The 21,048-nt window shown below is 43.1% G+C and overlaps 1 protein-coding gene across 3 annotated transcripts in view; it reads left to right on the top strand.

Annotated features, from left to right (window-relative positions):
- Nucleotides 1-14,583, top strand: part of PID1 (phosphotyrosine interaction domain containing 1) — an 84,080-nt gene extending 69,497 nt beyond the window's left edge. For 2 of the 3 annotated variants that reach the window (XM_080604029.1, XM_080604028.1), the window contains exon 3: nucleotides 12,587-14,222. In XM_080604029.1, the coding sequence (XP_080460155.1) occupies nucleotides 12,587-13,063 (477 nt within the window). In that variant the 3' untranslated portion in view covers nucleotides 13,064-14,222. Of the gene's footprint in view, nucleotides 1-12,586 lie in introns of all 3 variants that reach the window. The other variant, XM_080604027.1, reaches the window with a different exon arrangement.
- The last annotated feature ends 6,465 nt before the right edge of the window (nucleotides 14,584-21,048 follow it).

Genomic DNA, 21,048 nt, shown 5'->3' with positions numbered 1-21,048 from the left:
TTTTTTCTTTAAAATTCTTAGTATTTTTGTGTGTGTGTGAGTTTCTTATAGAAGCAGGAATTTTCTTGTAAATAAAATCCCCCCACAAGAACAGCTAGGTTGGTCTGTTCAGATTTGATTTTTGCATACGTGGTTTGAACTTTAATGCTGTTCTTGGCTTAGCCCTGTCATTAAAGAATCTTCTACCTGATTTCAGCCCAACAAGAGATACTGGCTTGTTTTGAAGAGGCAGCAGAGGAGAGGAGTAGAAAGATAGAGACAGATGATAGGGGACAAATAGTATAGTGTGTGCTTTTACTGTAAATACCTAGATGTTCAGCATACAGTAAATTCAGTGTTACCCAAAATGCTGTCTTCTGTCTATTATGCTGTCTCTCATAAGTTCAAGCATAATTAAAACTAAAATATATGTTGTTTTCTATTTAAAAGAATTTAACCAAAGTAATAACAGCTTTGGTAGGAAAACAGACTGTTAGGAGAGATGTATTGAGGACTACAGATCTGTGGCTGGAAGTACACTTGTGTATAACAGAATTGCATCAGGCTCCCTAAGAGCTGGGATGCTTTGACTTTGCTCACTTAAGCTTAGGTGGGGAAAGCTACAAAATTTTAGAAGATGAGTAATCCTCATATTTTTAATGCAAACTCCCATTTCTCTTGCCAAATTTCTATCTGTATTTCTAGTTATTGAAAGAGGGGTCGGTTTCTCTTAGCGCATTTGACACATGTTGCTGTCTGCTTTGTTGAAAATCTCTCTGTCAGTATCTCAAAACAAACGGAGAGCACTCTAACCCCATGGGCTTTATTGAAATGCCTTGAAAAATTTGGTTCCTGCTGTGTGGGGAAGAAAAACCTTCCCCTGTGGGCTGTTTATTCCAATCGTGGCCATTGCTTTGTCAGTTCAGGCCCTGCTGCTTTGTTCTTCCCCATCTGTCTGATACCACGGAAAGCATTATGCGCTGGTTGGACTCTTAGTTCGGTATGGTGAAGAACAATTAAGATCTTAAAAAGATATGTCTGTTCTATTAAATATTTTCAAAAAATATGTGGAAAATTGTCAGTGTATGTTGAAGATAAACTGCTGAAGTTAAGCATTTATTAGGGAGCTGTAAAACACCTTGTTGATGGAAAGCATTGAATTAATTGTTTATCTGGAAAACAATCATCAGACTTCTAAGATTTTTACAGGATAAATATTGCGGTCATAGCTAGCAATGTTAATTCACATTTGGGTGGTGAGACCTCACTGAGTTTACCATGCTGCAGAATTGCCTGTGCTTCATAGGAGGGATGCATTTTGCTTAGAGACAGCATCACAGACAGCCTGTAACACTCGTTGCTTTAGGAATTTGTCTTTTGTTGTCATGCCGAAGAATGATTTCAGAGTAGTGTTGCTTTATCCAGTGCTGATCCTCTCACCCCTGCTTAGGCCAAGCAGCAACTGGAGCGAAGGTGCCTGAGCTTCAGTGGCAGAGCACCCGCTGGGCTCCCTGCTGCCCACAGCTTTGCTGCGTAGTCCCAGCGACTGTCAGGCTGCCAAGAGGAAGATAAAAAATGGGAATGAGTGGAGCTGCTGCTGTATTTCTTTTACCCTAACTTCTCCTAAAGCAATGTGGGATATAGAGAACAGATGAGTGTGATGCTCAGTGGTTGTTCTGAATCAGTTTTGATCCTACCGTTGTGTTTTGGCACTGTATCTTTATATCCCTTCTTTCTTACTCTTCATAAAAATACAGAGATCCTCTGCAAATACAAATTAGAGCAATCTTTTTTTTTTTTTTTTTTAAATCCAGATAGCAGGTTTTTTTGGCTGAGAACTGCAAGATATGGGCCCCTATATAGTGTTATTGATTATTGTATTTTTAACTCCAGGTATTTATTGTTGCGTGAGGACAGTAAGCGTCAAGAAAAACACTGAAAGTCTTATTCATTTTCATCAGAAGTAGTTTCTTTTTTTCCTTAGATCCCTAAAATTTGCACGAGGTTGTACTCTGTCAAAATGAGCAGCAGCAAGTTTATTTACTATAGATTTTGTCACTAAATCTTTGCAAAGTCAACTTCAGGGCCAGTGGAAACCATGAAAATGAGTTTTCTGCCCTTTGTAAAAGCAGTGACCTCTGTAAGACCAGAGAGATGAACTGTGAGAATGAAGGGAGCTCTTAGGACTTCGCTGTACAACTGGTGTGAATAGTGGTTGGTCTGACCTGCAGCCTTCCGAATTACACTGCGGGAAAGCTGCTATAACAGATATCTAAATTGCAGCAGTGATAACTAAAGCTGCCCCCAGAGAAAAGGACCTTTGCCCTTCTCCCCTTCTCTCCTTCAGAGAGTCTTCCACTTTGGAGTGCTGCCTTCTAGCCTCTCCAAACCATGGCTTCATCTTTATTTCATCTTGGCTGAAATGGGTACCAGAGAAGTCTCCACTTCTTGGTTTTTGCTCCAGGCAGTTCTGGGCAGTGCTTTCTGGCTGCTGTGTAGGTTTACACGGCCTTAGAGCTGAAATATATGCCAAGAGAGTGGGCTGGGGGTAACAGCTTTTCTGGGGGAGGCATACAGGTGATGTTGGGATTAAATTAGCCAGATGGAAGGGAGGCTCCTGTTTCAAGTGGCTGTAAAAGATGTGTTGCCTGGAGGAGATGAACCTCTCTGGTGCCCAGGTACCCCGCATCAGTGCCCTGCATCACTGCTCTGGGTGCTCATGTGGGGCTGAGAATCACTTTTGGCTATTTCCGTGCTGGCTGGAAAAAGATTACCCATCCTAGCCAAATGGAAAGTGACTGTTGAAGGCACAGGCCAACACTAAATCCATTGTGAAAACAGGACCTTGGAGGCACTGTCAACCATGGCTTTTGCGATGAGTTAGTATCTGTATGGCATCATCATCTTCTAGCCTTATACCTACTCTACGGGACGTGTTTGTTTTTAAAAAAATCTTTTGTTTAGTCTGCTAACATACTGTTGCGTGGTTGAGTGGGAAACTTCTGGCTGAATGGTAAAATGGTGTCACGAGCCTTAGAGGCAGCGATGAATTCTTGCTGCCTGTACAGAGCCTGGTTTGCTATGCCCCCAATCTGCAATTTGATAAACATACATCTGATTGATCATTCATATTTTTACCTAAGGACTCATTTAGCAATAAAAAGAGTTGTTCAACTATATTTTCTTTTTAATAATGTATTTAGTGCCTTTTACTATGTTGAAATACGCAAGGTCTGTTTCTCTTTGCTGCAGTGTAGGAGTTGCAGCCCAGTTGTAGGCAGAGTATTTCTTCTTCTGCAGCATTGGAATAAGACTTTTCCTGGATATGCTATAAATTGTGAGAGCTGGAAAAAAATCTCTAAGGGTTTTGCTAAGTCATGCAACTCATTTCACATAGTGATGCATGAAGGAGATGTAAAACTAATGATCGAGTACCTTAACAGGAGACTTTGCAGATATGGGTATAGTTACATTTATATGGGGGGTGATATTTCTGTGGTCTGCCTTTCTCTTTGGGGAATGCATTTCATTTGCAGTATGTGGAGGATAGCGGAAGGAATAAGTGCTGCCATTTCTGGGACTCTCTCGTGTCTTTGTGGTTTGTTTCGTAATTACTGGTTTTTTTTTTTTAATTTTACTGCTCTTGCAGCAGTCAGTGGGGGGAAGAGCTGAAATGGTTTAGTTTACTGCTTTTTAAGTTTTTATCCCTGTTCCTCATGTAACGTAGGCCTAATGTTTCTTGTTTCTTGAAATACAGAAATAATTTATAGTCATCTTCAACCATCACTGATGTTGGATTCTTTCCATTTGGCTCTTAATTTCAGGTGTTGTCAAGCTGTGCCAGGAAGCAAGTGGAGTTGAGATATTTGGTCTCCAGAACTCAATATCTTAGTAACACAGGCTTTGTTCATTTTTATTACTTGGCATCTTCTTTTGAAAGGAAGAACTAAAGGGAAATACAAGGATCTCATGGGGAATGCTCAAAGAAAGGAACCCTTGGGACAAATCTCTTAACCATAAAAGATCCTGAAAAACATGCACTCTCCATGGTTTTCTGGGAGTACGTCAGTGTCCAAAGTGCTGGAGAGTATATAAAGTACACGTTTCGGTGGAAACAGTGGCCCATGTTATACAGCCATTCCTGCACTCACCCTTTGCATGCTCCATTAAGTACAATTGGAGAAGTTTTTGTAGGACTGGTGCCAAAATGAGCTTTCTGTGGGTTGGAAAGGAAGGGGAACAAAATAAACGCAACCAGCCCATTCCCCCCCTCCACCCATGTGCTCCTTTCCTCCATCTGTTACGAGACAGCAGCTGTGAGGAACCTGGGGCCGAAAAGCTTTCTTGAGCATGATGAGTTACTTAATCAGATTTCCATGCTCAGTTTCAACCTGATGTAAATGTCATAAAGAAAGTGTAGGAAAAAAATAATGTAATTTGAGCATGAAAGTAAAGATAGACGTCTGTTTGGGGGTAGATCACGCTCATACACACTTACGCCACTTTCTCCTGGCAGAAGGATCTTCTCAAAATGAAGGTTTTGAGATGGTAGAGGAGAAGTTTTGAAAGGATTTTGTCTGAAGGGAAGTCTAAATAATTACAAGTAGTAACTGGAGTATGAGCTGGTTTTCTTCTCACTTCCCTGGCTGCCTCCCCATCTCCTCTCCTCGACTTGGGAAGCCTCCTGAAAGACAACGAGAAATGGCTTAGGGGTATCCAGGAAAGCATTTCAACCCAATGGTTACCGGGTATAGAGAAAGGAAATTATTTGAGGCAAAGAAATGAGACGGAAGAGGAAAATGATCTAAATAGTAAGATAAAGAAAATATTTAGGAATATAAGTAATCACCAGTTTGTACAGTAGGGTGTCCAGCAGCCCTGCTGAGGTTGCGTATGATCTTTGTTCATTCAGTTATGTCTTGCTTTGCAACCTTTTTAAATCGCTGTTAGAACTAATGTGATTCCTTGGGTTTTAAATAGCGCAGCGTAAATCTTCACTCACATCAGGACCCAAGTGTCTCTGAGTACAAGCTAATTTCAGTTTGCCAGTTCCACTTGATTTCTTTTCAGACTCATCCCCGCAAGCCAAACCACAGAAAGAGTTTCTTGTCCAGTGAAAAATTAAATGCAAAAGAATATCCCTTTGTTGTTAATGGGAGGCTGTGAGGAGCGGTGCTGTGAGGGATGAAAAGCTGGCTCTGCCTGAGGTTGACTTTGGGCTTGGTTAACTGGGCTTTACTAGTAAGACAGAGCCTCCTGGTTGCTGGATGCAAGTTGCTCTTAGGTCTGACTGAGGACAGTAGTTTAATACCCTGGGTGGTTTATAAAGAAGCTTGTTGAGCAGCAACCTGATGTAATACAAGGTGAAAAGCTCAGACCGCTGCATTTCTTAGGCATGAGTTTCCAAGTGAGAGCTCTGCTTGCTGCCTTATTTATCCTGTAGTGGCTGTTTGGCTTGTGGAACCAGTGGGCTTATTCTTGTTTGCTTTTATTCCTCTCAGTGTCTACCGATTAAGCTGCAAAGAGTAAATCTTTTCTTTTCCAGCACATTTATTTACCAAATATTAAACTTGCCAAACATCAGCGTTTCCCCCCTCGCCCCATGCCGTGGCAGCTGGCTAGGCAGGAAGGAGGGCTGTACTCAGCCCCGGCGGAGCTCAGTGTCCCCTGCTGCCCTCCCAAAGTGCCACCAGCGGGAGGCCTGGCCACCAGCCCCTGCTGATGCTCCCTGCTTTTTCTGCAGCTGTGTGTTGGTTCCTCGGCATGAATCAGATGTTAACGAGGGGTGTTTTTTTCCCTCCCTCCTAAACTGGAGGGCAGCCCTCAGACTCGATGGTTATTTTCCGTTAGACAGTTGCCCAGCTCAGACTGTTCTCCCTCTGAATTGCTTCTCCAAAATAAAACACTTCTTTACATATTTCTGCAAGCCGCATTACTGCACTCACTGAGTATTTCTGTGTGCAGAGGAGCCCAGCAGTTCCCACAAAGCCCCCGTGTTTGTGCTGCGAAGGCTTTGGCTGGATGGCCTCGGTGTGGGCAAAGCAGCCCTGACAGGCGGAGGGAAACTGTGCGGCCTTTTTTCTCTTTTCTTAACCAAGTTAGTTTGTTGGGTCTTGAGCAAACGTTGCTTGAACGCAATTCACAATATTTGCTTAGTGACCCAGTGGAATGTCTGGGATATTTTTGTTTTTCCTCCAGAGCCAAAAGTGCTCCTTGGCTCTGCCTCCCAGCGCCGCTGGCCTACAGGCAAGGAGGGCCGGGCTAGGCCGGGCTGGGCTGCGGGCAGCCGGCTGGCAGGGAGCTCTCCTGCGCGGGGCTGGCTGTGGACGGGGAAGGTGCTGTAAACGGCACTGCAGCTGGATCTGCTTTTATTGAAATAAATGTACCAGGAAGCCTGCTGCAGGCCTGCCTGCATCCCAGTTCTGCTGGGGATGAAAAATCCCACTGCAGAGCTCAGAGCCATGCAAACCCCAGTGAACCCTGGGACTTCCTGGCTGGGGAGCAGGGGAGGTTGTGAGCAGGGGAAGTTGTGCGTGCTCCCATTGCAGCGATACCTGTGTCCTGGCTGGCTTTCTGACCGCTGCACTGTGTCCCCATGCCCTGCGGTGCTGACAGATTTCCCAGACGGTCCTGCCAGGCTGCCCAGGGTTGTGTGCTCAGGGATGGCAGGGTGGCATGCTGCATGAAGGGGAGGTGTGCAGGTGGCAGTGGCTGTGGTGGTATGTGCCCTTTTTATTTACGTAGTTGTTTTGTCTCTGAAGCAAAAAGAGGTGATGCTTGGGATCCACCAGCACCACATCTAATTCAGGGAGTGGAAGCAAGTTCAGATAACTAGGGAGGAATACAGAGAATCCAGAGACATCCAAGCATCCAGTGATGATATTAGGAAAGCTGAAGAGAGTCATACAACAGAGGGAAGACAGTCACCAGTGCTAAGATGTGCATAAGACTCCAGTTCCTATAGAGTAGTCCTAGCATCCTGCTGGCTTTCCCCTTTCTCTCCCATGGCCAGCCACTAACCTGAATTGCCTCTCTGGGACCAGCCATGCAGGAGCTTTGACCTTGTTCTGCTGTTCTTACACTTTGTGGTGGTGCTGTTTGGGTGACAAATACCTTATTTTATATCAGGGCCTGGACTTCAGTGACTGCAAATATGCAGGGTAAATAGCCAATGGCTCAAGTATAGTGCTTTGTTTCAATTTTTTAATTTTCTTTGTTAACCTTGTTTATTTGTTAATTTTGTTGACGTTGACCCTCATTGTCTTGCGTGGAAGAAATAAATATATTAAAGAAATAACTGAGTAGTTCATTTTCCATATGGCCGTTTGTTCATATCCTTGAATAGTAAGGGAGGCAGGAGTCCTGTGTGCATACATGTTCCTGTGCCAGGTTCCTGTGCCAAGAGAGCATCTGCCCCCGCATAATGCGATAATTACACCTCTTTACAGCTTGGATCTGCTTTCCTGGAGCAGTATTATTTGACAGACTGGGGATGGGGAACAGAAAGAGAAAAAGAAATTGGACATCCTGTCTTCAGGAACCCAGTTGAGGCTCATGATTTAGGGGCAGTATGGACTTACAGTGGCAGTATGGACTTGCAGTCCATACTGGTAATGAAGGAGGCATTGTGCCCAGTGAGCAGTCAGCAGCAAAGGGCACTGCAGGGCTGGGTCATGGAGCTGTGCTTGGCACATGCAGGAGCTGAGCTGTTCTTTGCTCAGATGAGCTAAAGGTAATTGATGTGTGCTCAATTATAAAGAAAGGAATTGCCTATGGAAAGTGAAACCTCCATATTACATCTGACAAACTGGGCTGTGCTAGAGTGAAGGTTTCTGTCAGCTGTTGTATCAGTCTTTTAAGAGTTTGTAAGCTTTTGAGCCTAGTTATTAAAACATATTTTCACTATACCTTACTGGACTGAAGGGATTTAAAACAACAATGTCAAAATACTCAGGTGGTTTTGTATGTCTGGCACAGTGCATGAAAATGACATTGATTAATCTTGTGTGTGTTGACATGAAGCACCTAAGTGTCAGATAGCTGTAGGTATGTCATGCAAGGCCAAGGTACAGTGTTTTTCCGTTGAGGACAATTTTGTTGGATACTAACATTGGTGTTGGCAAGTCTCTAGAGCAAAATAAGGAGCTCTACAGAGCATCTTGGCTTTTGCTAAAAGTTTGAATGTTTGCAAGCTCAGAAGTGCTGAAACCACAAGTATTTGGTGTCATTTCGGGTGGCAGCAGCTTGCCAGTGAGAGAAGGATCAGATGGAAACTGCCAGTTTGCCACAGAGAGGATGGAAAGAATGTAGATAACTTTAGACATGCACAGGACATTGTTGTGAGTTGGATCTTTTGGGAATTCATTGGAAAAATGGAATGTACAAACCAAAGTGCTTCAAGAACCATACAGAAATACATTCCTGTCCCGGAAGAAGATGTGATATGAGATGCCTGTGTTCCTTAAGGTTAACACAGTGGCAATGAACTGGCTTTTCCATTCCTTTTCTTTTTTTTTTTTTTTTTAACTTAAAATACAGTGTCCAAATCAAATAAATGCTGCAACAGCTTGATCATAATTTACACATGCCAAAGAACCTGAGGCTATTCCATGTTGCACTGAGGCTGGAGAGGGGGAATGGCGCTGTTGACCTCAGCACGTGTGGGATGACACTTCTGTAAGGATGTGTCGTGCTGTTACAAATCGATTGTCTTCCTGGGCATCTTCCATTGACCTCCGTCCAGTGTTTCAGAGAAAGAAAAAGCATTATTTAGTGAACATTCGCTGGTGTTCAGTGCTGTAGTATCACAGGTGCTGCTTTAAGCCTGAAGTGTGACTATGGCCAGTCCTTGTGCCCAAGATAATAAAGCTATACAGTTGATGCTGCTCTTCAGATACTTCTTCAGTGTGTTTTACATATGCAAAAATAATAATAATATGTCTTTCTGTGCCCTCACATCTGGCTCTTATGATTATTAAAGATGAAATTCTTTTCTTTTTCTTTTTTTTTTTTTTTGGACTCCCTATTACCTTTACACTGATGAGACACCATTGATTTTAATGGAAGAGACAACCAGTGGGAATTTGTGCCTCAAAATAATTTTCTTCTCCATCTGATAATGGACAGAATAATCTGTTCTTTGATCTTCAGTTGGCGAATGTAGAAATTGGAAAGGAAAATGGTTGTGCTGTGATAGCTTTCCTCCAATAATGTTTGTGGTCAGTGATTTCTGGGCATTTAAATAAGATGTTTCCTTTAAAAGGTGTGTCTGCTGGGAGACGTGATGTGCTTGGAGCCAAAGTGCCAGGATCACTGCTTGTGGAATAATCTCGTGACTGAGAGTCAGGGAGAGCTGCCCCGTAAATCCATCGCTTGTCGGTTTTAATTCATATTGGTACCATCCCTGCAATTATGCAGATGTTAATATCTGAGTTGCTAAATTGGCCAGCTCCAAGTAGATTAGTATGTAACACATAATATTTGAATGATATTTAATCATAAAGAAATCTTTGTTCTGAAAAGAAAGCTGCTCTTTTTTTTTTTTAATTTCTGTTTGTCAAATACTCAGCGTGTCTCGCCAGTCCCTCTGCATTGTCCCCTGCTAGATACAGAACAGGGATTAAGTAATGAAATGTTGAACATTGGTCTTAACTAAGAGCTTTGGTAATGCTGTTCTTGTGCAATGCTTGCATCTCGACTAGGAAAAAATGATTTTATTTTTTTTAAAACAAAACCTAAAACATTACTAGTCATTGAGGTTTCTTTCTAAAACAAAGGTTTCAAAAACAAAGGTTTCTGAAACAAAGGTTTTATTTTTTCTCTCTTCTGTGGACTCCTTGTTGTATTGTCTAAGCATCTTATAAATATTTATGAATGCATCCTCAAAGGAAAATGAATGTATATAATGATGATCCAAAGTGGTGTTTAAGGAAGCAACTTTCCAAAGGTTGCTACACAGTTATAGCGTGACACAAATGGGACAGAAAATCAGACCTTTAAGTCCCATTTTGGTAAACAAGCCATCATCCCATCCCATCCTTCTTACTAGCTACTTTGCCTTGGCCACTTTCAGAGCAATTCACCTCTTTTCTTCATCTAGTAACTTTATTAAGGGATTTATTATTATTTTTTTTAAATCCCAGACCTAGGCAGCCCATGCAAGGAACAGAGAGAAAATGAACTCAGTGTGTGCTCCCCTGGGACAGCCTCAGCTGCCGGAGGTGCCCTGCGCATTACCTGGGAGCCGTCCCCACGACGCAGCTGCAGACGGCTGCCTCCCGCAGAGAAGCCCGCAGTGCAGCCATGCTCTGCAGGCACTGTGGACTTGGGCTGTGCACTCATGAGAGGCACTCTTCTCTGCTTGCTCCATGCGATACCGGTCTTCTCTGAGCAGCGACTGGGGCACAAATGTTGCAGCTATGGCATGATCTCTCTGGTGGCTGGGGATTAAACGCAGTGTTTGGGCAGTGGCGGAGTGCATGAGCAAGACGCTAATTCTCTTTTCCTCAGGGTTTAGGGGCTTTGTACAAATCTCCTTGAAGTCAGTGAAGGACTTCTCTTGCTGCAGTGGGCTTTGAATCTGACCCCATATGCACAACTAATTTACAGTCTGCGTTAGTCTTTTGCTAGCTGGCTTGTGAATATGAAACGGTACTGAGCGAACCTTCGCAGGATACACAGAGTAGTTGTGAACATGCAAAGTTGCACACTGATCTTGATCTTTTCAAAGTAGTGTGACTGCAAATGTATGTTGAACTATCCCACAGTATGTTGCAGCCACATTCCTCTTTGGTCTTTTATGTGCTTTTTATATGTGTTCAGTTGGCATTATAAGCTCTGAGGTTTTCTTTTATGCTGTTCTACAGTACTTTAGGGAACTCATCTCTCATCGCTAATAAAATAAAACAAAACAAAACTCTGGTAGGTCTTGCCTTGTTAACTGTTCTAGCTGGTGTGGTTCCCACTGTTCCAAAAATTATAAAGCCTTATAAGATTTAAAATATTCCCAGTGCAAAGCATGAATATTTATAGACAAAGAATAAGACTTCTTATTTTGAAATGTCAGTGCTATGAAATTGCTTTTTTGGCAAGCATGATTAAGCCACATAGACTTCCAATAATATTTTGTAAGCTTATTTTTTAATTATGGCTTAATTTAAGTCTCTGAGCTTAAGAAAACCTATGAAACTAGCAGCAAAATATTTTTCTTGTGGAAAATTTTGTTTGCACGGAATACAAAATCTGTATTCCTTGTGGATTTTTGATGTTTTTAAACATGGTGATCCTGTATTTTTTCTTTGCATTTTTTAAAGTGTATAAAAAAAAATAGCTGATACTGTGTATTTAATACAGCATTTTGAAGAAATTAGTTTGGAAAGTGCATGTAATTACTTTTTCTCCAAATGCCTTGAGTAAAATACACATGAGGTTATAAGACATGAAGCGAGAGGCGCCAGATTCTGTCTCAAACTGCTGCAAGAGACAAATTAGAAGTCATTTTGCTTTCATATACTTGTTCCTAAATGCAGTATTCTGACAACAGCAATAAATGGAATTATCTGCATAATTGTATTTATGTAGTGTTACTCTATCTTTTCTAGAGAAAATCTCTTTTCCCAGATTAAATAGTCTTCCATTCAGCTGTAAATGGAAGAATGCCTCTTTAGCAGCTGTACAGATTTAGGGGAATGTTTCTGCACGCACTTAATACGGAATTTTGATAGGGACTACTCAGTGAATTTGATTTTTAGTGAACAAAATACAGTAAGAGCACAAAAGACTTATTGCTTTCCTGTGCAGATTGGATAACAGGATATACGCTCAAAATAGTGAGACAGAAAGGAAAAGAGATGATTTGATTAAACTAAGCTAGATTTATTACTAGATTTTTTTTAGCAGCTTATTTTCTTAAGTCAGAGATGTCTCAGATCTGTAGCTCAGTCCTTTTTGAAGACAGAGTATTGAATAGTTTTGAGCTGTTCCTGGCTTACTACTGGAGTAGGAACAGCAAAAGTGCTGGAAAGACAGGACTGTTTTAGAAAACAAAACCCCAAACTTCTAAACAGTTGAAAATCCTCTGCTGTGATCATGGTCTTCTGACCCCCCTGCGGCCTTGTGTTATCAAACTAAGAATATCTCAGTTTCCTTAGTATTTGTATCATATCTCAACCGTTAATAATAATCTGAATATAGTTAAATAACTAAATAAAGATGGTGGCTGGGTGGCATCCCAGCTACCTGGGACGTGCTTCACTGGCACTTAGACTTGCTATCATGAGCTTAGAGATACAGGCATGGGTTTTCAACCTGACTTTTCCAGGTGAGCTGAAGAGAGTGCAATCCCTTGAAATTTGGAGACTGAACATTTTTTACATTTGGGTTTGAGTGGTGAAAGCAACGTTTGAAGAAACAAATACCTGGGAACCAGTCTCTCTCTGTTTTTTTTGTTTGTTTGTTTGTTTTTTCCCCTGAAGGTGATAGGGAAATAGGGAAATTTGGGTGAGGTGATTGCTTGTATTTTTCAGGTATAGGAAAATTCCCTGGGATGGCAGAAAGCAACGCTGGAGTCTAGTGTCTGTGTTTCACCTATCTTTCCTCTATTTTGCAGGTTACATATTTGGGTAAGGTTTCCACAACAGGGATGCAATTTTTGTCAGGCTGCACAGAGAAACCAGTCATTGAATTATGGAAGAAGCACACGCTCGCCAGGGAGGATATTTACCCAGCTAATGCCCTTCTGGAAATTCGCCCTTTCCAAGTCTGGCTGCATCATCTGGACCTCAAAGGCGAGGCAACAGTCCATATGGATACCTTTCAGGTAGCACGTATAGCCTACTGCACTGCTGACCACAACATCAGCCCAAACGTCTTTGCTTGGGTCTACAGGGAGATCAACGATGACTTGTCCTACCAGATGGACTGCCATGCTGTAGAGTGTGAGAGCAAGCTGGAGGCCAAGAAGCTGGCTCATGCTATGATGGAGGCCTTTAAGAAGACTTTTCACAGCATGAAAAGTGATGGCCGGATCCACAGGAATAGCTCATCAGAGGAAGTGTCTCATGAATTTGAATCTGACGATGGCTGACTGAACTCATTCATGGTTCAGCAAAGGCAGAAATGGCCTAGGGAATGCGAGCTGATAGATGAATAAGCAACAATTGAAATTGGGGAATGGAAAGACTGCCAAACACTTGGCTGACCAGCTTTTGAAATCAAAAGAGCAATTTGGTACCTAAAGATATGCATCATTAAAGTAATTATGTTACATTGAAATCTGCTGCTGTTGTAAACATGAGAAAAAAGCTTCCCTCTCTTTCCCTCCAAATCTTTCTCACCCGCCCATCGCTGTCCCTTTCTCATCTCTGTAGTTCAGGTGAATACTGCAAAGTAGATTCATTCCTGTTTGTCTTACAAGACTGGTCAGGGAATTTTATTAGTTGCTCCTTTGGCGTTCCTTGCTGGAGGCTGATGCTGATGCACAAGAGCAAGTAGACCTACAGAGCCCTAATGGCTCCTGAAGAATCTTTCTCCAAGATGCATCACAAAAATCCTTTGACCATACGTAGGCTAAGACAGCCGTACATAGCCTTTTAGACTAATGGCCTGGCATTCTACTGTTAATTCACATTTCACAGATTGAAAAATGAAAAAAGATTCTTGTATGTACACATTATATCATATGCTATCCTTTATTTTATTCATTGTACCTATTTTCTTAATATACCTGCTGTCACATCTTTCACCCAGCACCAGTAGGTGCAGTTTCAGACTACAGACTGCAGGATACCAAAAACGGGTGGGCCGAACCCCCACGGTGGCAAGGAGTACAGTGAGCCAGCACCCCTTTCTGCTCACGTTCAAGCTCTTGTTTGCTCAGTCGGAGGGCAGCCCACGGGTAAGAGTTGAGGGACACTTGGGTCTGTCAGTGTTTGAACTGTGACTCCTCACCAACCTCAGGTCTGAAGCGGTATGAATATGGTAACCTCGACTCCGTGTCACTGGTCTCCGTGTTACCGGTCTGTTGGGCCTGGTTTGATGGAGCTGGCTCTGCCTGGCCAGGAAGCCAGGGCTGCATTACTATAAAGATCAAAGGAAACGGCCCCGTAGGAGTCAGGTCTGAACATTTGTTCTGGTTGAGAAGCCCATGTTAAGATTCTCATACCTTTCCTTGTGCAGAGATATAAAGAGTCATGCCTTTCTTAAATGCAAATGTTTAATAAAACTCAAATAAAAGGAAAAACTTGTTTCACTTGATATTTTTTAAGGCCAAGAGCAGATCAATAGTTCGCAAGTAATGCTGCTCCTTTATACAATTTTGTTCGTAATTATGGTAATGTTAGGGGCACTAGGGCACCTTACAGAAGCCTTAAAAGAAAGCTAATTGAAGCGGCTAGCTCTGTGTCTGTGTTTTGTGGGTATATATGTTTGTATGTGAGCGTGTATGTGTGAGTTCCCAGTGTTAAAGCATGTAGATTGAGCATGGAGACATATTGAGGAGGGCCCACACCTCTTGGAAATATGCTTGTTGCTTTACAATGTATGTAAACTATTCTCGAGCGTAAATGCATTCATACTTTAATAATAAAAAAAAATGTTTGAGTTAAAGCTTGGGAGTTTTAAGCTGTCTTTCCAATGCAAACTCTGTGGTTTTGTTTCATGTGTGTGGGTTCTGTGTTCAGTAGCTGTATTGGAATGAAAATGTTCATTTAATTCCATTTAGCATTACATCAGTCTCCATGAGAATTGCCTTCAATAATTTAAAATTATTTTCTTTTAAATTTTTGAGGTAAATTATTGCTATTGAGGTGTTGAAGTTTGATTTTATTTTATTTTTTTTACCTTTGCTCTGTGTGGACATGGTTTATAATATCTGCATTGCAGGAGGTGGTAGAGATCTCCCCCCACACAGACATCTGGCCAGTTTAGATGAGTTGTGCTGAAGAGGAGCAATGTCTCCCATCCAGGGTCGTGTATGGGCTATGTGTTGGTCAAAATAAAAAACCTGAGGCCTGTCACGTGTAGCTATCAGTTTGACCAAAGGCAAAATTAGGCAAAACTTCCTTCAGCTTCTCACAAATTATTATTATTTTTTTTTTGCAGAGACGTAATCGTGTTTTAGTTTCTGTACTTGTTTGAATGTTCTGCCACCAGAGCTGCTGTGAACCAGCATGTGGAAGCCTGTGTTCCCCTGCCTCAGCCAGATGACCCTGCTGAAGGGAGAGCTTTGACCGTGAGTCTCAACCCTGCACCAAAGGCCCCTCGAGCGTGGCAGAGGGGCAGGTGGGAGACACCAGCTCTCCTCATGCACAGGAGCTGAGCCCCCTGCTGTGCACCCTGCTGGGCCCTTGCCACCCGGCTCACTAATGTGGCACACGTGTTGGTGCTGCACGTGGCCCAGGTTTGGGACCTTTCTGAAGGCCAAGCCTGTCCTCACCCTCTCAGCTGGCTGCAGGGGACCTAGCGCAGCCTTGCTGACCAGGTGGCGTAAATGTTGCTCCGATCTCCTGCCTGGCCTACAGAGGAGGGCTAGGTCAGATGATCTGGTTTTGGGGAGGGCTCACGTGGAGGAATCCGGGAATGTTATTTTAACCTGTTTTGCCTGTGATGATGCTTGTTGTGTGTGTTGTCACAGGTTGATGTTAGCAGCAGTGCTGTGCACGTGCTCAGCGATGGGGGGTACAGAAGCCACGAGGGGTCACTTGGTGGTGGCTGTGGACTGTCGTGCTTCGTGGCTTTTGGGAAATCAATGCTTTTGGGAGCTCAGGGCCTGCCTGTTTGCTAGGTACCTGTGTGAGTTTGGAAATGTGTTCCTGGGTGCTGGTTAGGGCCCTGGAGGGACTGCTGCACAGGGCGCACTGCCTGCCGCGTGTGCAGCTGTCGCCGGCCTTGTGCTGCTGGGCTGCAGCTCAGGGAATTCCTGCAGTATTTGATGTTGTGGGGTCTGCAATATTCCTCAGCATTTGGAGGCTCTGGATCATGGGAGAATAAAAATGAAAGGTAAAGGAGAAAATTCTAGTTCTTGTGATTAGAAAATCAGACCATTTGAAATATGAACCTGCTATTTTCTAAGGCTTCAGACATGCAGGGGAATGTGAGGGAATGTGAACTCCAGATTATCTTAGAAAACTTGAGATTTGAAAAATAATCAGTATCATGAGTTTGGATCCTTAGATCATTTTGCATTCAGGCCAAATCCCTCTTCATTATCAACTCCAAATGTGTGATGCCATTTGCATGAAGGAGAAAAGCTTTGACTCCAAAATAGTGAGAGTATCAGTTATCACTGAATGTCCGTTGCCAGTAGATACCAGAACGAAACATCAAGTTAAACTTTTCCTTAAATTAATCTGCTGGAAAAAAAAAAAAATCATAAAATTTCCATCAGAAGTCACTTCCAATTGGCCAAAGACTTTTATTTTCAACTACAAAGAGCACAGTTCTGGATCTTGCTGTATCCCATTGTGGGTTGACGAGTTCCTTCGGCATCAGCCAGGAGAATGCGTAAGGGATTTCTTTCCCTTTTCTGTGTGTAGGGGAGTGTAGAGAAGGGTCAGATATCTAAGTGTCTTATCAAGAATGCAAAAAAAAGCAGAGAGCATTTAGGTCATTAGACCTCAACATCAATATGCAGCATCACTAGGTCCTCTGTGTCTGTATACACATGTGTATGTATATATACATATATATGTATATACACATGTCCACACACACATCTTGAAAGTTGATGCTTGTTAAGTATTTTGTGCATGCTCAATACATGTAATGGGAGGTGCATTTGTGAACAGAGTCCTGCATAATAGTGGTCAGATAGATGGATGATTTCTTAAAGGCCTTTTTCTCTAGTGGGAAGCAAATTAACTTGTCTATCTACATACAACATTTGATATACTATATACATTATTTACCATTTACCACCAGAGCTGGCCCATTCCATGCCCAATTAGCTGCTGTAAGAATGATGTATGATTGGACTCATTTTTCCCTGTGGCGGTGGAGCTCTGAATCGAGATTTCTTGAATTATTAATTTGTGTGTAATTGGGAAGTGATAGCTAAAACGTATGGTTGTTATCCTGTTGACTAGAGTGTTAAGTCTGCCAAGAGAATACATCCTTTCTGGAAAATAGGGACATTCATTATAACTTTTTTTCTAATGTAATTTTAAACAGATAGAGGGTATTTTTAAAGGTTCCTCTTTTGTTAAAGTCAAGCAGAGGGTTTCCTTCCTTTTGTTGTGCAATTTATCATCGTTGGCTGCTCTTACCCATTGCCCCAACAGTGGGTGCAAGGGTCTTTCATCTCCAGGACATGACTTCCCTCCGTGCTGCCCTGGGGCCAGGCTGAGGGCAAGCCAGGGATCACCCCCCTCAGCAGGGACCTGGCTGGACCTGCTTCAGAGGCTGCTGTCTGTGCCACTGCAGCCACAGGGACTCCCCGTAGTTAGGACAGTTAGGACTGTAATTAATTTTGATTGGAGATTTTAAAGCAGAAACAATTATTTATTGAAAAAGCTTTTATGTTTGGAGAGATGCTATCCTGTCTTCTGCAGAGCCTTCTCTGAAAAGAATTTTGAAATATGTTGGCAGCAGAGACCTGGTGCATGTGGTGACCATGTGCTGCAAGCAGGATCAAAGCTGCAAGCTGCAGGACGTGTCCTGGGGCTGGGGGCTCCGGGGCTCCTCAGCAGCACTGTCTCTGTCTGTTTTCCTTTTCCATCAACTGGATGATTTCAAAGAGTTACAAACCTGACTTACCGCACCAAAGGAGGAGTATTTGTAATGTACAGCTGAGAAAGCATTACAAATACTTGTGGCAGCAGGTCATGTAGGCATAGGCATGATTTCCAGTTATTGTTAGATGGAAGGGGAATATCTGGGGGGTGCTTGTTTTGATTTTTTTTTGATTTTTTATTTTTTTAATGTCTGTGGTGGAAGACGTGTGAAAAGGCTGTTGATGTTTTCTCATCAGGAGGAAAGTGCTCATGTATTAACACAAGGACTTGGTGCACTTACACGGGCAAGGTGAGAATGCCTAATGAAAAAATGCCCCTAAAGCAGCCCAGCTCTCATGGAAAAAAAGTGTTTTTTAATTATTGTGCATGTCGTGACCCAAAATCCAGCCATGCCTTCACAAGTGGGAATATTACTATGCAGATAGGGGTGCCTCATTTCTATCCCAACTTTCACCATTGCAAGAGTGGGAATGGGGAAGATATTACTAGATTAAAGTTGTCTATTATGCTTTGAATTGCATTCTGCATTACATTCTCTGTTATTTTCCTGTAAATCACATTGCTGCCAGAAAGAGAGGAAACATTATAATCCTATGAATAATTCATAATGTGGATGATTTTATTTTTTTCTTCTTTGTGAGCAGCATAGATTTTCTGAGAATGACGGACAGGAGTGGATTGCTGGCATCACCTTACAGATTTAATTCTGGGAAAGTTGACATCAGTCATATGCACATGGAAAAAAAATAAGTTATTGCTATGTCTAAGTAGTTACCTCTAGTTTAGAGAGAGCAGAAATAGTTTTAGACGTAATTACTGAGGATATAATTAATCAAGGTTTTCTTGCACAATTGGGTTGAATTCTTGTGGCCTTCCTCCTGAGTGTGCATGCTGCTGCTCCCTGGCTCAGTCTCATCTTTAATAGATTCCAGACCTGGTGGTTTCAAGTAACAGCAGATATTCCAGATCCCAGGAGAATGATGAAATATGCACAGGAACTTCAAAGGAAACTCCTCTAGAAAGGAAAAACAAGGTTAAATGATGACATAGTCACCGGTGGGATATTTTTATATCCATAAAAGATGTCAGGCCTATCCAAATGCAGAAGCAGGTGAAATCTGAAACTGTGCTACATCATGGGGGTGCCCGAGACTAACAAACAAACCGTGCTTCATGCTCATCTGGACACTCCTAGAGAGTTTGCACCCAATTCTCTCCAGGGTTTCCGGTGATTTTTTTTGTGTGCTTTTTTCTCGAGTCCGCTCTGACCACACAAAGAAAAGGCATTTCGTCTCCCTTCACTTTTGCTATTGAACAGCAAAGGAATGTCTGTGAGGAGCTTGAGCCAGGCCTACCACAAGAGGAGCCATGTGGTCCCCACCTTTCTACCATGGCCCATTTTACCCATCCTCGACATCCCCAGGAGGTCACTGTCACTTCCAGTGAACTTTGCTCTGCTCCCTGGACCACCACGGTGTCTTCTGCAGGTAGCATGCCCTGGTAGCATTTGTGTGACATGTCAGAAAAATACATCTTTTCCTACCAGTGCTGTGGCAGTGTTTATGTGGTAACGTATTAGTCTGTGCAGAGCTGAGGGGGAAAGGCCAGAGCCTCCTTCCTGCTGTTTGCAGCAGGGTGACCGACAGTAATTGCCCAGCAGTCACTAATTGACTCATTAGAGGTCTCAGCTGGTGTGCTCACAGTAGGGTGAACATGTCTGTAAGGCCTCAGCTGATTAGAAGTATGGATGTCAGGATGGTGGCGTGGGACAGGGCCCAGCTGGTGTATGTGGTGGGTGGCTCGCAGGGAAGGGCATGGGGCTGGGACAGTCCTGGCATCACTGGCTGTGGGGTGCTCTGAGCTTGGCCGAGCCACAGGCCGGGGTGCCCAGCATTAGGGTTGGGTTGGGTTGGGCTGGCATCCCTTGCTGTGGTCGTCCGCAGCAATTTGCTCTGCTTCACTCAGTGCTGTTGGTCTCCCTCCTGTGCCTGGTGATTTCAGGGGGTGAGAAGCAACAAAAATCCTTACAGAAAATAAATAAACGAATAAATAAATAAAACCCTGACCAATAACTCCCCAGGATGGCGCACCGCTGCCAGGCAGCACCTCATGGTGGGCCTTTCTCCTGGTGCATGGTGGGGTGCCTCGGGCAGAGGTATTTAGCGCCCATCTCACACAGGCGTTTATAGCGTGGCGTATTGCAATAGCTGGGGGATGCGTGTCAGGTTGGCTCATTTCTGTTCCTGTCGTTTTGTTTGCCTGGCTGGCACCTCTCTGCTCCTCCAGCACTGTGATGGCCACACAGGAGCTACAGTGCTTCCTCTGCTTGCAGGATGAGCTGATGCTGAGTTGTGCTGAGCTTTCCTAGGCCAGCATGCTCCAGTAGAGCAGGTCACCACGTTCCCTGTGCCTTGCTTACAGAAATCCTAATTTATGCTATTAGAAATGGTAAGAACAAAGAGCTTGAGCATGGTTTATATTTTGCTTGAGCACTGCAGTGGGTCTCAGCTAATTCATCAGCAGTGGTTCGTTCTGCTTGAAATCCTAGAGAACGGCTCCTCTCCCGGGGCATTTCTTCCGACTTAATTGCCAAGTTATAGTGAAATACGAGGTTCGTTGTTGTCTGCTGGAGCACTGGGGATTCTGTTTTGTTGGCACATTTTTCATGACCCCGTGTCAGCAGCATAACTAGGCTATGAGATAATTTGTACGCTTTAGATGAGCAGCTGAATGCATCTTCACTGAAGAGAAAAATAAGTTTGATCAGTCCAGCGGAATTAATTAGGTAAAACAGAGAATTAACTCTAATCTTGTAGATTAAGTGATGTCAGACAATGCAAGACGTTAGTATCTTTCTTGCAGGTGGAAATCAAAAGGGTCCAAGCTGGTAAACTGAGATTTAATAAAAATTAGAAAAACAATAACTGTAAATGTGGAAAAAAATACTACAGCTCAAAAGACCATTTAACATCTAAAAGGAAAGAGTGGTGTACTTCTATTTCCCCACAATGCTTCAGTTCTACAGTGGCTTTCCCCTCATTTCCTAATTAAGCAGTTTTGAGGTTGTGGGGAAAGACATCAGCCCTGCAAGCCCAGCTCCACCTCCTTGTGCTGTTGCAGGTGTCCTGCTGCTATCGCAGGCTTTTGGAGGCTATTGAATGTACTGAAATTTTGCTGGCAACAGGGATGAGTGTTGAATAGCAGAGAAAAAAGTAGAAGAAACAGACTTGTGATGGTGCCTGCCTCTGCTGTGGAAGCTGTGTGTGTTGGTTTGAGGAATGATGAAGGACTGATTCTGTGCAAGTTTTTGCTCTGCGTAAACCTCCCTGCATGGGAGGTA

The sequence above is a fragment of the Anser brachyrhynchus genome, assembly GCF_964034855.1.
Source record: "Anser brachyrhynchus genome assembly, chromosome: 9".
NCBI classification, from domain to species: domain Eukaryota; kingdom Metazoa; phylum Chordata; class Aves; order Anseriformes; family Anatidae; genus Anser; species Anser brachyrhynchus.
This window is presented reverse-complemented; position numbering and strand designations above follow the sequence as displayed.